Source organism: Anguilla anguilla, chromosome 17 (assembly GCF_013347855.1).
Source record: "Anguilla anguilla isolate fAngAng1 chromosome 17, fAngAng1.pri, whole genome shotgun sequence".
Lineage (NCBI taxonomy): Eukaryota > Metazoa > Chordata > Actinopteri > Anguilliformes > Anguillidae > Anguilla > Anguilla anguilla.
The window spans coordinates 30,761,084-30,776,873 of record NC_049217.1 but is presented as its reverse complement, the minus strand read 5'-3'; the positions used below and the strand labels follow the sequence as shown (position 1 = coordinate 30,776,873).

At 46.8% G+C, this 15,790-nt stretch overlaps 1 protein-coding gene and 1 long non-coding RNA gene across 7 annotated transcripts in view; both read right to left on the bottom strand.

Moving 5' to 3' along the window:
- Window positions 1–296: 296 nt before the first annotated feature.
- LOC118216629 lies at window positions 297–8,674 on the bottom strand. Its single transcript, XR_004763045.1, has 3 exons — window positions 8,471–8,674; window positions 8,156–8,262; window positions 297–1,131 (listed from the first exon to the last, which is right to left on the bottom strand). It is a non-coding gene; the product is annotated as an uncharacterized LOC118216629 (long non-coding RNA).
- Window positions 8,675–11,985: 3,311 nt separating this feature from the next.
- The window catches only part of LOC118216618 (septin-9-like), an 81,142-nt gene continuing 77,337 nt past the window's right edge, over window positions 11,986–15,790 (bottom strand). For 3 of the 6 annotated variants that reach the window (XM_035397962.1, XM_035397964.1, XM_035397963.1), the window contains 4 exons: window positions 14,437–14,532; window positions 14,028–14,124; window positions 12,701–12,752; window positions 11,986–12,159 (listed from right to left, as the gene is read on the bottom strand). In XM_035397962.1, coding sequence (XP_035253853.1) covers window positions 12,027–12,159; window positions 12,701–12,752; window positions 14,028–14,124; window positions 14,437–14,532 — 378 coding nt within the window. In that variant the 3' untranslated portion in view covers window positions 11,986–12,026. The remainder of the gene's footprint in view (window positions 12,160–12,700; window positions 12,753–14,027; window positions 14,125–14,436; window positions 14,533–15,790) is intronic. The other 3 variants (XM_035397965.1, XM_035397967.1, XM_035397966.1) reach the window with 2 other exon arrangements.

The following is a 15,790-nucleotide window of genomic DNA, read 5'->3' as shown; positions in this document are numbered from 1 at the left end:
CACAACCTGATCTCCGGGGGTTTCCACGTCACCAGATGGTAATCTCTTATCCCGGGGAGCGGGGCTGGGGGTGGGGGCAGGGGCGGGGCGGGGGCGGGATCAACAAATGTGGGAGGTTAAAGCTGTGACATGAGCACAGGATGGTTTCCAGAGTTCTTTTTTTTGGGGGGCGGGGGGGTGGGCGGGTGTTACTTGAGCAGAGTCATCATCACTACCTGAGAATGTTTGTTTTAGCTTAGGCTTGCCATACACTCTGCATGAATTGAGACCGATTTGCTCATTTCACTTAAGATTTATTTCCTGAACCGGCACGGTAGTCATTTTGCTGAAAATGTGAGAATTCCGTTTTTTCAGCTAAGTAACATTTCCATGCTGCAGTGAATGACAAAGGCTTTTAAGTGATAACCAGGCTTACAGACGGCTCAGTAGCTGAAGGACTCCTCCTCCCAAATTAAACGACTGCAAACAGCTGCGGGTGTCAGGCATTACGTTACATCGCTTCCATGCTCCAGCGAAGCCTTTATCCTGTAAAAGTGACTTACGGTGAGAGAGACTCTCAGCTTTCAATTATCGTGTATAATGCAACTGGAGCGTACAGCTGGATTTAAACTGACAGGGTTTTAGGCTGGTACCACTGGGCTGTGCCGCTCCGCTTTGCCCCAGGCTGGATTTGAACCCGCAGCCCTCAGCTTCATTACGGTAGAATAATAATCAGCCCTCCAGGCTGTGCCTTCGCCTGCGCACCCCCCGTTGGACCCCCCTCTGCAGCGTTCAGGCGATGCTGCCTTTCTGCCGCCCTGTTTAATTGAAATCACGGTGTGCTTAAGTGGACAAATTGGACGTTGTTTCCAGATCCTGAGCAGCTGATTTAGGGGAACTCCCAGGGTCCTCCACTCTCTGGCCCCATCACCTCATTGGCCCCCTCCCATGGTGACGAAGCACTGGCTCCCCATAATGTTTTAACCGTTGCTGTCGGTTCAAACAGAGGGACTGATGACAGCCCCCACCATGAACTTGAAAAGGTGTGTCAGCCGTCAGGAAATATTCACAGCACACCGTGCATGACGGGAGACGGGGAGCCTGATTTCTTCTCCTTTGCCACGTCGGTCCCTCGCGTACGCCAATTATGACCTTAAACCGATAAAGACAATCAGATGAAGGCGTTTACACATGACCATTTCAATAACCAGAGTACTGCCATAATCGGTGTAAGATCAGAGTGCCTGGTGCCTGTGGAAAGGGATGACAGCATTGAGCACCCAGGGGGAGACAAACAAATGATCTGTTCCCTCGATGCCCTGCCATGCCAAATACCATCCTCTATGTTTTATTTTATTTTACACAATACCAAACAAACATGTGTCTCAGTTAATAAAATCGACTTTTTCAATGTTTACATATTTCCAGTAAACAGCATTTGAGGGGCTTCTGGTGAATAGAATGCAGACATGAACAGTATTAATGCCGTAGTTTAAATCATTTTGAAGAAAAAAAAACACATCTCTGAATTAATTTCAACCTTTCTGGCAGCAAACACTACAAACAAATCATCCACTGCTTTGAAGTGGCAGCAAATGCCAGACAATTAAGTGCAAAATAAAATAACTGCTTGTTAATGGACAATCATGAATGACTGGAACTAAATGTAGTGGTGGTTATTTGAATGCCTTTGAAAGTGAGTAAGCAATTTAATCATCATAAAAAAATAACTGAACCGTGCTTTGGAACTGCAAAATAACTGTCAGATTTTAGCACATAATCTCAAATAAAGCGACATCAGACACCTGTTCATCAGGCATGAATTCCAAACTGGCCACAAGGGAGTACTTTTTTAAATTTATTTTTCAATATAAAAAGTATATCAATATATTTATAGTTTTATAAAAATCCTTCTCTTTTCCCTCCTCTTTCTCTTTCCCTTCCTCCATTGCTTCTTCATTCCTTCCTTCACTCACTCTCCTCTCCCTCTCTCCACTTTGTTCCAATACCTCCACTTCCACCCTTCCCTGCACCCTCTAAGATTAACAACCACAAAACATGACCCAAATATGTCTCATTCACCCCTCCCCCACTGCCCCTTCCACCAGACCTAGCCAGGCACCATCACTCCTCCTTTCACCCCCCCCCCCCACCCTGGGTCCCCATCCGACAGTCTTACACCCCAACCCCCACCACCATCACACCACCCCCCTGCACGTCACCAGCCAGATGCCAAAACAAAAAAACGCATTTCCAAATCTCACCACCCCCAGCGCCCCCCCTTTACTGTATGTTTGTTTTCCGCACAGGACGCTCCAAAACACTTGAAGGGCACCTCAGGTTTTCCCTCCAAAACAAGGCAAGTAAACAGACTATTACAAGTACAATTTACTATTCATATTAACAATTACTATGAGCAGCCAATATGAACAGTGAACTGCACTGTTAAAAGTGTGCTTGTTAAGTCCACTTAAAACAGTTTCCCTGGGTTTGCTCTTTTTAACTGATAATTAAATTAAATTGATAATTAAATACGATCTTTCAAATTTTATAATGAAATAATGAAGGTATTGTGAACTGCTGGTATTTGCAGAAAGGGAATATCACACATGTACGGGAGATTCTGTGAATTCCCGAACCTGGAGGTACGAAGGAAGGTACAGACAGGAAAAAATAAGGGGCGTATTTCGTTTAATCCACAGGGAACACACCCCCATTCTTTACACCCCCGCCCCCAACATCAGCCTGCAACCTGCCAACCCCTGCCCCCCATCTCCAATTTTCCCCTTAACCAATCTCTGCCCTCACGCATATATACACACAACACACGCACACACACAGTACATACACACGTACACACACACACACAGTAGAGACACACGTACACACACACACACACGCACACACAGTACAGACACGTACACACACACACACACACACACACAGTACAGACACACGTACACACGCGCACACACACAGTACAAACACGTGTATATACACGCGCACACACACACAGTAGACACACACAACTGCCCACCACAGTCTCACTCACAAGAGTAAGAGCACTTGTGTTTCTGATTGGCATAATTACTCACATGGATTAGCCTCAAGCGAAACCATAACACCAAAGGAACTGAGGGAGGGTCTTTGCTCTCTCTCTCTCTCTCCCCCACCCTCTCTCTCTTTCCTTCTCTCTCTCCCTCCCTCCCCTTCCCTCTCGCTCACTCTCTTTCTTGCTCTAGATATGCGACAGCACGCGTGCTCGAGCGACAAACACACAGAGCCATAAATCCACCCCCTCTGGGGCTCGCTTGCCGAAACTGGCACGCTGTGACCCCACCGTACCCCCTGTGCCCCTGCGAGGAGTCACTGAACCCCACTACCCCCCCCCCCCCAAAATAAATGTCCCCTCTAAATAAGCCCTTTGTCCTCCAGTTGGCAACCCCCCTCCCCCTCGGCCCGAGAAAATGACTCGAAAACTTCAGTCTCCGTGAAACGCAGAAGAAAGAGACGGTCCCTCTGTCCCCCCCCCCCCGTCTGAATTTAATTGAATTTGCAGCTGCCTTTTAATCAAGACGAAGGAAATTTGCATATGCGGGCAGCCTCCTCCCCCTCTCCTCCCCTCCCTCTCTCCTCCTCCCCTCCACTCCCCTCCCCTCCCCTCCTCCTGCATGTCTGAGTACTTGGCACCCAGCCAGGAGAAGCTGAGAGACGGGGCGGCTGTCATGGGGGGGGGGGGGGGCAGGGGAGGGGAGGGGGCGTTGCCGGGGGGGGGGGGCAGATAAGGTGGCCGCAAAATAAGAAAAACAAAAATTAAGAAAATGAACAGATGGAAGAGAGGAAGAGAGAGAGAGAGAGAGAGACAGAAACAAGAAAATCGGGAGAGGCATTGCCGCAGAGGGCGGAAGTAGACAGCGGGCACGAGGAGCGGGCACGAGGGGCGGGCACGAGGAGCGGGCACGAGGAGCGGGCACGAGGGGCGGGCACGAGGAGCGGGCACGAGGGGCGGGCACGAGGGGCGGGCACAAGGGGCGGGCACGAGGAGCAGGCGAGACGCCTTGTGTCAATGCAAAAAATAAAAATAAATAAATAAAATACCGCTAGCAGATTTGCGTTTTATTTCAGCGTTTAATTAAAGCGAGAGGCGATTCCCCGTTAATTAGCGAAGCGTTCGCCATCACGCAGATTATCTGGGCGGGGCTGTCGGCTCGGCTGTTTCCTGAGGGTGGAGACGGCAGATTGATATCTGTGGGGGGGGGGGGGGGGGAAGACAATAAGCTGACTGGGGGTGGGGGGGGGGGGGGGTTGGTGCTGTATCCACAATCTCCGTAAAGTGGCAGAATTTCTCACACGCAGGAAGCATTTGTGCCCTTAGAATTTTGAAAAACATATAAGAATAAGAACTTTATTTGAAAAACCTACTTACAATGGGCCAAGCAGTGACAAAAAAAATTTATTGTTTTGATTATGTTCACGCCTGTACTGTACGTGTACAGTGAAAACACAAAATAATAAGTAAATAAAATAAGTAAACCGGTACAGGTGTTTAAAAAGACATCCGCGCAGTCCCCACAGTTTACAGCGCACCGCACCCTTGCGTGGGAGTGTGGAATCCCAGGACTGCCGAGCATTCGCTTGGGAATAAATAACCAATCAGAAGAGTGACGGGGAATTGAGGTGTGCTCTTCTGAAGGACTTTTTACATTCTGCCAATTGTTCCGGCTTTTCGTAGCGGCTAATAGTTTCTTTTACCTTTCAGTCTCTCAGTGCCAAATGAGTCATTCTGCCACCGATGGTAAAAGCACTGTATCCCCCCTCCCCCCCCAGTCCGCGGGTCATCCGGGCTGCCCCCCCCAGGCTGCCCCCCCCACCCCCCCGACCCCCACCATGTCAGATTTGTGTGACTCACAGATGCCTAATTCTCTGGGAGAGATTAGCCAAATTAACACAGCACTATGAAATCTCCACCCCTGTGGGCGGAGCATTCGTCTTTGTGCCCGCCCCCCAGGTGAATGATTGACAGCTACACTGAAAAGAAAAATTCTAATGAAACTGAGAATAGCTATGCAAATTATCACAAAGGAAAGGGCCCGCCCCTGAACAATGCGCCTTTACAGTGAATTATTATGTTTCTATCGCATTTGCAATCAGCCTCCCAAACATACAGATATATTGTTTTAATGTTAATGTTCACATTGGTATGCTTACTTCTGGGATAAGACTAGGACAATGCATTTTCACCAACAGCTTACCATCATCGTAGTTTTCTACTGTAAACTAGGATACGATTTAGATAAAATTATTAAATGATTATGACAACATTTATACAAAGAACATACATCAAACTTTTCAATTGGATCTCATCGGAGACGGTGTGGTGCTGTCTGTAGGCACACCAAACCAATATTTATTTATTTTCTACAAACAAGGGAGCACAAAATCAAAGTTGAAACACAACTTTAATTGGTTCTCTTTCCTACTCAAACCCGCAAGCCCAGCTATTTTATTAAAAGGCAGACCCTTTTAATCAAAGCGACATGCAATAATTTGCATAGTGAAACAACTGCAAAACTCAGGTCAGATAAGGTACAAGTTCTCACAAAGTATCAGTTACCCAAAGCCATCAACATCAAGTACACAGTGACCACAGGCGGTCAGTAAACCTCAGGCCAGTCTAGAAGAGAGGCGTGATTTACTAGAGATGTGGTAAAGAGCTGCAACATCAAGATGAAGATGATGGAAGTGCATCATGAAAGCCTGAGATGAAAAGCACTAGATTTTACAGACCGCAGGCCACCCGGGCGACCTCAGCAGGGCTGCTGCTGATTGGACAGCGAGCGCTCGCCGCGACAGACGGAGCGTAAAAACAAACTGGAACACAGAAAGCCCGGGCGCACTTAACCCCAGACCAGCCCCTGGAGAGACAGAGCCAATCGTGTCCCGTTACTGCACCGTCCTGCTCAACGTCAGCCAATGACAGAGCAGGCGATAGAGCACTCGCTGCTTAGACTACAGACCACTTAAACTGCTTGCCCACCTCTGGAATTTGATTGACCACTCCCGGTGCCACCCCTAAATAAGCGCATTATCATTGGCTAATTTAACTGTCAGAGATAGCGTGCCCCCCCTTACTGAGTCTGTGACCCTCCACCCCATACTGAGTCTGTGACCCCCCCCCCCATGATGAAAAAACTAATAACCCCCACTGCACATAAGGTTTGTCCACAGACAGAGGAGCCATGCTCTGCTCTATGCCGAACAGCGCCCTCTGCTGGCTCCTTCAGGACGAAAGCAAAGCAGGTCAGGCTTAGCGGCCAATTGATTTAATTACAGCAAATACAGAAGCGGGGCGGGTTTGGGGCGGGCGTTAAAGTCTGTTGGGGGGGGCTCTGTCTCAACCCCAACCCCAATCTTTCTCTCTCTCTCTCTCTCTCTCTGCAGGCTATGGCAGTAGACAGTACTGTGAGAATATACAGGGATCTCTAAATCTAAGGACAGCACTAACTTGCTAGTCAGCTGCAGTGATGGAGGAAAGGAGAGAGGGACGAGGCATGCCGTCTGTTTGTTTACACCAAGCCGAGAAAGAGGCGGCCGCCATTTTGGGAGGGGAACACTCCCCCCCTCACCTTCTAACAGGAGGCAAGAGAAAGGAAATGAGCCTGACTACACAACAGGGCATTCACCTGCATACACACACACACACACACTCTCTTACACACATACTCACACACGTGCACACACACACACGTATACACAAACACGCACACACACTCACATATACACACACATGCATGCACACCTACACACACACACATACACACACACACCTATACACAAACACGCACACACACTCTCACATATACACACGCACGCATGCACGCAGGCAGGCACACGCGCACATACACGCACGCATGCCACTGTTAGCCAGTGTGTTGAGACTGACTGGCAGAGCACTATGAGAACGCACGCCGAGCCAAAATGGCGCCTTATTCAGCAGGAACTGCACAAGGCAACACTGAATGGCTGGCGACTCAGCGGAAAGTACCGGAGGCGATGCAGAACAGAATAATGCTTTACAGAAACACTCCAACAAGGAGTTCCACACATCTCCTTTCTTCAGACATTGCACTGACGTCAGCACAGCTGCAATGGGAGGCACCCTGCATGCAAACGCAGTGAGCACACCTAACCTTCACAGCAGAGGGGAGAGCACAGCACAGCACAGCACAGCACAGGACAGAACACAGGAGCCCATTCAACGCAGGTAAAACTCCACCGCAGTCAGAGCCAAAAAATGTCGTACTTGGATGAGAATCCATAAATCAGTGGCATAACTGCAGCCAGCACAGCCAGGTCTCTCACCTTCACAGGCAGGTGAGCAAGGAACACTCATTTTATTGACAAGATTACAGTCTATTTCTAGAATGGTCCAGAAGAAAAGAACACTGCACAAAAAATCAAAAAGTGCACATTTTTACAAAATGAAACTTTAACAAAAACCAAAACATTTGTTAGTCTTGTTATTTTAACTTATTTCATATTCATAGTCAATTACTGCAGTTTTGGCTGCCCCTCTATCTACATCTATGTTTTTGTTTCTGCTGTTACATGTGCAATAAATTCAGAGTTCTATAGTCTAGTGTAACACTGGCCTTCCGTGGTGTGTGAAGTCAGACTCATTCATAAAAGGTGCACATTTGGAGCAGGTCCCAGTTCCCTCATTGAGCTGGGAAACTAGCACATTCTGTGAATGAGCTCAAATCGATGGCAGTGCGCTCAACCAGAACAGAACCAATTCTGTGCCCAGTCTACCCCTTATCCAGAGCGACTTACACAATTTTTTACGTACTATTTACATTGCATCCATTTATGCAGCTCGTTCAAGGTTACAACAGCAGTGTCCTTCCTGGGAACTGAACCTGCAACCTTTGGGTTAAGGTGGGTAAGGTTCCTTACCCATTATGCTACACTGCCACCCTACACTTCTCTTGCCCTTGGAGAGCAGCAAGGAGGCTAGATCTCACTTTAGTTCTCACGTTTTCACTTTGAAAACCTGCAACCCACTTCAGCCCCAAGAAACCTAGTGAACTGCAATTTTTTAATGGGAGAAACTGTGAGATGCACTTGTGAAACGTTTCACTCCGCGGCGAGGCTGCACGGGGTCGAGAGTACAGACCTGCTTCGGCGTAACCTGCAAATCAGGTAAATACGGTTCATTACGAAGCTCTCAGCTATGCACTTCTCCAGCTGAATCACAGACGGCCTGACGCGAGTCCCTCCCGCCTGCAACGGGAAAATACTCGGTCTGAGAGCGCATCATAGGCGTGTTATCTTACCTGCGGTCACAAAAACGGAACGCAGTTTCTGCCAAACATTTAGCCTGCAGAAATGTAGTTAGACTCAGAAACGATTGCGACTTGTCCAATTTACACACGTATTTTGCGCATAAAATTTAAAGTGGAATCGAATTTACAGAAACGCCAGACCTCACCATTGGCCTATCAGTTGCAATTCGCTGTTACTCTTTGCTTGTCTTGAGGTCTTTACTTCGACTCCATTAAAGAGAGCGACCATTCTTTCTCACGCCCAACTGTAGGCGAACACACCGCATCATGTGGGGCCGGCACAAATCACGTGATACCACCGTTCCTTCCAAAAATCGATTCTGAAATGTAGGCTAATAGTGCTTTAGCGGTAAAATAAATTTAAGCATGTTTTTTTTTCGTTAAGCAATCAACCTGTAGTGCAGTACTATTAACTTTGACAAACAAGCTTAATTGATGGAGTCATTGAAACTAATTGGAACCAACCTGCCATCTGGTGTCCTGTGGAAAGATTTTTCAAAGAATGGCGTAGGCCTGAAGTGTAACTGCACTGAGTGCTGCTTTCGTGAATTCACGTTGCTCTTGCTGGATATTTGCTGTAGGAATTTTAATTAACGCCGAAAGTGCAACAGCAGTGACAATTTTTTGCGGTTTGAACCCAAAGCCCTATGATCGCGAGTCACAAACCGCCATTTTCTCCCTTATTTGGATTTATTTTTTAGAATACATCGGTTGATTAAATGATTCCTGCTCATGAAATAGGGCAAAATTTGGGAGTACTGCACGTGCACTGCAGGCAACATTAGGAATGCTTTTCGGTTATTTGTTCAGAAAGAGAACAGCAACACACTGTAAAATTTAGATTTTTATTTCTTTGATATAACGTGATGTCAAAGAGAATTCTGCTATATTTCATACAAGTACAAAAAAAATTGTTCGGCACACATTGAATATACATCACAGGATGAACAAATGCTTTTTTCCTCTTTATTTTCCTCTTTTTGTTCGCAGACAGAAATGCAATGGAAAGCAAAAAAACAAAACAAAAACACGGATGGCCTCTTCTGCATAGCGTGGACTTTTCACCTGTACCTTTGAATATATAGACATTTGGCAGAAAGTGCTTTATAGTTCTAATTTCTTCATCATTTCGCACCATTGCTGAGACAAAATGAAAACGCTTTGATGTGCGAAGTAAGGCAACGCTGACCCTGCAGTACCACAAAAGTTCAGTTTTCCGTTCTAAACAAACTTGATTGGGCAGTTTTTTCCCCCGCTATTGAACGTCCGAGCCCGAGATTGAAAATTGGAATGCTGAATACCTCCAGCGCGTGGTCACCTGCGTTCGTTATAAAGTCTCATAATTAATACGGTTGTGTAGTTGGGGGGGGGGCGGTTTGGGTGGAATAAAAACTTCTCCTGAGGCTGCACCCCAAGGCCCGGTGTGTCAACCACCTGAAGTAGGAGATGACAGAAGCCATTCTGAAGTGGAGAGAATGCAAAACGGCAAAGTTTCAGAAAAGTTTTTTTTTTTTAATGTTTGTTTGTTTGCATTTATAAGAGTCCCCAAATGGGCCACTGCCCCTGCCGTGGTAGCAAAGCAGCTCATTATTAGGCGATGAAAGTGCACACAAAGAACATACGCGCGCACACACACACACACACAAAAGTTTTAAACCGGAAACAGAACCCAACATCCACCTGCAGAACGTGGTAGGCATGGCAACTGAAAGGGCGACTGTGTGTGTGAAATTACACGCTTGCGGTACGTAACTCCAGCAACCACCCCCAGCGAAGCCGAGCCCGCATTTTCCACCCCCGCAGGACGCCCGAGAAAAAAACGTCCGAGGACCGCGGCGGAACATAGCGGCGAAACATAGCGGCGAAACATAGCGGCGAATCGTTCCGAGTTAACTCCCTGTTTGACGGATGCAGCACTGGAAACATAAACACAAAAGGTCCCCAATATCTGAATAAGCCCCAAACGTGCATGTCATTTCACTGGGAATTAAAAAATACTCGCGCGCGCGATGGGAAGAGTTGCTGCCATACCAGCTGCAGCCACTTGGGGAGGAGTTTGGATCAGAACCCGCACCATTAGTGAGAGGGTTCTGTTGAGCCACACTCTTAGTCACTTAGCCTGCACTGCAACTCTCAAAATCAAAAAGTCCCAAAAAGGCCCAGGGGTGTCTATTTCAAACAATGAACTTCTGGACAAGCAGCAATAAATAAAATAGAATTAAGTATGCAGTATGACTACTGTGTGTTTGTGTGTATTTTTGTGTGTGCAGTTTTTTGTAAAATACATTTCTTTGAAATCAATCTATATAAATGTATCACTCTTCAGGACTGAAAGGACAATTATTTGGTATTTCATAAGGCACCAAGAAGAGAGGATTAACACTTTCTGTTCTCCTGACCTCTCTCCTCTCCCAATTAACAAACAGCAAAATTGTAATAATATAACACCGCTAATGTTAATTACACAATAATTATCAGCAACTCCACAGCAGCTGTCAAAGACGTGGTCAGACGGCTGGCGTAGTAATTTAATGGAGACAAAGACCCAAACAAGATAACCAAACGATAAAACTACTTTAAAACTGCTTCACACTACAGTAGGCGTTTCTCCCCTTAACTGTCAGGCACTGGTGTGTCATTTCCTGAACTCAACTCCGTCCACCTGGGGTTCTATTTAAATGTTCTTCTGCTGGTCCTTGCAGAGACTTTCTCTGTCATCTTCGCAGTGATATCCTAACAACTAGGCCCACTGCCAGGTCAGCTTCCTGGTTCAGCCAGATATGAGCCTAGATACAGTAAGTAGCCCTGTGTAGTCGCTCTCTGTCAGACCTGGATCAAATATGTATTTGTTTTGGATTTAAAAACAAACCTTTTCTGTGCTCTATTGATCTTGCCTGGTGTAATTGAGACTGCCAATATGACCAGCAGGTGGGGTCTGTACTTTTTAACAATATTTAATTGGTTCCAATACACCAGACACGATCAGTAAAGCGTAGAAAAGTATTTGAATCCAAAACAAATACGTATTTGACCCAGGTCTGCTCTCTATCTATAATGCCTCCAATGATTCATCTTCAAGGTGTTTCATTGGTCAGAATTCTGGCACTCTGTTGACTCTTTCTTTTTTTTCTTTTATTTTTGGCGACTGAAAGCACTGAGAGTCCAAGACAGTTTGTAAATGATACACTGAAGGGCCTTTCAAAAAAAAAAAAAAGAAATTAAATTATCAAACATAGGAAAAGGGAAGGTAAAACTTGCTGAGGCACATTTTGCTTAAAAAAAAGAAAAGGAAAATAAACTGGCGTTAACAGCTACAAGCGAATGGACCTGATATTGTGATGACGTCACCCCCCCCCCCCCCCCCACTTTCTCCGTCCCCCTTCCCTCCCCACCCACACCTAATCTATCCGCCCCTCTTAGCCAACTCAGACTGGGCTACGGGGGCTGCTGGGGGTGACCGCCCAAAGATGCAGGGCAGGAACGTGGATTCCCGCGATTCGCTCGCTTGTTCAAAAGAGGCTGACCGGGCCAGTGGTGGTACGGGGTCCGGGCCGCGGTCACATGACCAAGCTGAGGGTGTGAGAACCCGACTAGCACTGGGGGCGTTTCGCTGAGGCCGGCCAGGGTGGCGGCGGGTTGGGGGTGGGGGGTTTGGGGCTGGAGGTGGGGCAGGGGAGGGGGGGCGTGGGGGGGGGCAGGTGTCTACATCTCGTGGGCGGACGCGTGGTGCTCCAGGACGCCGTTGGTCTGGGCGTTGCTCTCGTTCAGGCGCCGCACCCTGTAGACCTCGTAGTGGATGCTGCTGGTGATGTCCTTTATGTTCTGCATGTGGGTTCTGATGGACACAAGAGACACACAAACCAACCAATCAGGCCCCAGCGATGAGCAGAGGGATGCTGGTGTTCACACACACACACACACACATACACACAAACAAACACACACACACACAAACACACACACACTCTCTCCCTCACACACAAACACACACACTCTCTCTCTCACACACACACATCACACACACACTCTCTCTCTCTCACACACACACACACACTCTCTCTCTCTCTCTCTCACACACACATACACACACCCTCTCTCTCTCTCACACACACACACACGCATGCATGCATGTACACATGCACACACTCTCTCACACACACAAACACACACACACACACATACTCTCTCTGCCTCACACACAAACACACACACACACACACACACTCTCTCTCTCCCTCACACACACACACACACACTCTCTCTCTCACACACACACACACACACTCTCTCACACACACAGACAGTATCCCTTGGAACTGTAATGCATTCAGAGACATGACGACGCACGTGTTCTGATGAGCAGGCAGCTCACATACCTAATGAGAAGATCCCGCAAATAGGCAAACTCACAGTGGCCAATGTTTTCAACTGCAGAGGAAACGCAGGAAATGAGTCAGACAGTAACATCATTTTTGCTTCTTTATTTGATGCTACGTGTAAAAATACTTATTGCATTTGCAGTTTTAACCATAACAGTTTGACAGTGTAAATACACTGCACAGCCATTTTATTGAGCTTATTAATGCTCACACTGATAACTGCCATATAATTTATTCACCTTTATTTAACCAGGAAGTCTCGTTGAGATAAGAAACAACAAATAACTGTTTTATGGCTATTGGGCCCACCGAGGGTAGTCATTTTTTCAGAATGTCTGGACTCAGTGGAATACCTGATTAAGACTTACAGTAGAACTACAGACCACTGAGCTTCAAGACCAGGCTGGCCACAGAGCCACATGCTCTCGAGGGTCTTATCGGCAAGCGGCGCTTTGCTTCAACAACTCTCTGTGAGAAAAAATATGTCCTTGTGCCATTTTGCAATTTCCTCTAACCTTATGTCCACCCACCCTCTATTTTGTTCTGCTGACAGGGGTCACTTTGAACTCTTGCAATCTGCATTTTATTTTTTTCAAAAATGTAAAAAAAAAAAAAATCCCAGACTCCTTTTGCTGAAAGTGCAGAGCTTAATAGTCAAAAGTCTTTCTCCGTAACTTGGTAAGATCAAAATCCAGAACAAACCAATGGGCTTAGTGCAAAGCTGTTGGATATTACAGGTTGGTTTCCGCTAGCTTCAATGTTTTTTTTTAAATCAAGAAGGATAAATCAGTCGATCTCCCTGTGTAAAATGGCTGAACTGCACTTCTCCAGTGTTTCCACTAGAGGGCGGGGCCGAAGAGTGAGAACAAACCGCGACCTAAGATCGATTTCGCAACTTGAGATAAGGAATCGCAGCCAACTAAAGTTATTCAATTTATTTAACCACAACTTCACAGATAAGGCCAGACATATTTAATGTAACAAACGCATGATAGCCGCAGGAGGAAGTACGCGTGTATGAATTATAGATTATGTCAGCGTCGCAAACGGGGAGTGAAACCGGCATCTGGGTGACTGCACTGCAGTCTCTGCCCACACTCAAAACAGGAAATTAAACTCCTCTGAGCATCGACAGCGCTGAAAGCGCACGCTGTTGCCTGATACGATCTTAAATGTGCAGTCTTTCTGCCGTTCATCCTTTTATTCGCGGGTGTATTCTTTTGTCCCGACGGACAGGTGGATAAGAAGCCAGGAGAAGCTCTCAGGTGAGAGCATAAGGACCCGCTCTTCAGGATTGGTTGGAACCCACGTGATGTAAGCATACCTTCTATGGTGCCCCATTTTGTCTTTCTTCCCAGAATCCTCCTCCCGTTGACCTGATATTCCTGGTCGCTCCCCACCACGGCGAACGGGATCATTTCCTGAATGGGGTGGGAAAACATTGGATTTGACCAAAAAAACTACTGTTGTACATTATTATATGGATGTTAAACAGTTATACAAATTAGTACATGCATGTGTACATATTAATCAAACATGACCTGTGAATATGCTGGTGGGAACTTATAAGGATGCATTTTGTCATAATAAAGGCTGTGTGTGTGTGTTTGTGTGTGTGTGTGTGTGTGTGTGTGTGCGCGTGTGTCAGTGCGTGTGTGTGCATGTGAGTGTGTGTGTGTGTGCGCGCGTGAGTGTGCATGTGTCTGTGTGTTTATTGGATACAAGACTCTCACCCGTATTTTCTCATTGATCATTCTGTCCTCTGCGTCCTCATCAAACTCCTTCTGAGGGTACACATCGATGCCGTTAACTCTCAGCTCCTCCCTGATCTGCAGAGACAGACACACACACACACACACACACACACACACACTCACATTAAACACATACTGCGAGCACCACAGCTCACACACCCTGTCTGTTTAAGGGGCGCAGGGGGGGGGGGGGGAGTGAAGAAACCTAACCTAAGCTCAGAAGGCCCAGAAAAAACTCAAATGTCAGTTTTAATCGAATTTAATTTTATCGTCAGCTTTAACCCGAGAATACAGCTCTGAAAGGCTGAAATCTTCTTGAAAAATAGTATGAAAGCATTCCATTTTAATACAGGAAAACTCTTCAAATCTACATTTATATAATAATAAAACCAAAAAAAAAAACAATATATACAATATAATAAAAAATACATATAAATTAAAATAACTTACATAGGCTGCAGATAAACAGAACACCAAGGGTTTACCCATAACCCCCTCTGCTAATCTCTTTAAAAGATGTTCACTTTAAAAGATAAACTGCAAAAACAAAGTCTAAAAAAGAACTGCCGTCTTTTTCAGTCAGTGGTGTTTGACCTTAACATTAATGACTTTGCCATGCAGCAGTGATGTCGACAGGAAGTGATGTCATCGAAGCGTGCCACATCAGCAGTCTGGACTCTCTGATGGCACGCAGCTGCTCTGGCACACTATAGAACAATGAGACTCAGCGTGCTGGTGTGAGTCACAGTTCCGGAACTACACGTGGCCAATCACGGTGCAGCATGAAACTGAGCCTCCATTTCATTGGCCATTCTTTACATTATTGTAACACCCTTGTTCCTATTGGCCCCTGATGAAAAGGAGCAGTAACCAAGATGACCCTGACTGACTTGCCTCCTGACAGGGACAGAGAGAGATAGAGAGTCAGAGAGAGATTGATAGAGTGAGAGAAAGAGAGAGAGAAAGAGAAACAGAGAGAAAGCATGCCCCTCTGACTGTCAGCCAGCCCTGACGTGTGACCCAGCAGAAAGGGCGGGAAACGGGCAGATTAGTGGCTGTTTTACGCAGCCTGCAGGGGTAAGTGAGGTGGGCCAGGGCAACAGAACACACCACCCGCGCACATGCTCAGTACGGGGGCAGTGAGTGGGCGGGGTTTGGAGTCGGCACATGTCTGAGGTCACTAGGGATCGGTGAGTGGGGCTTGGAGTTGGCACATGTCTTAAGTTGCTAGGGAGACCAGTGGGTGGGGCTTGGAGCCTGCATTCTGTATGACTCGGGTTGCCAGGGAACCAGTGGCAGCTGTACAGTGCCCCGCCCCCTGCATGAGACCCGA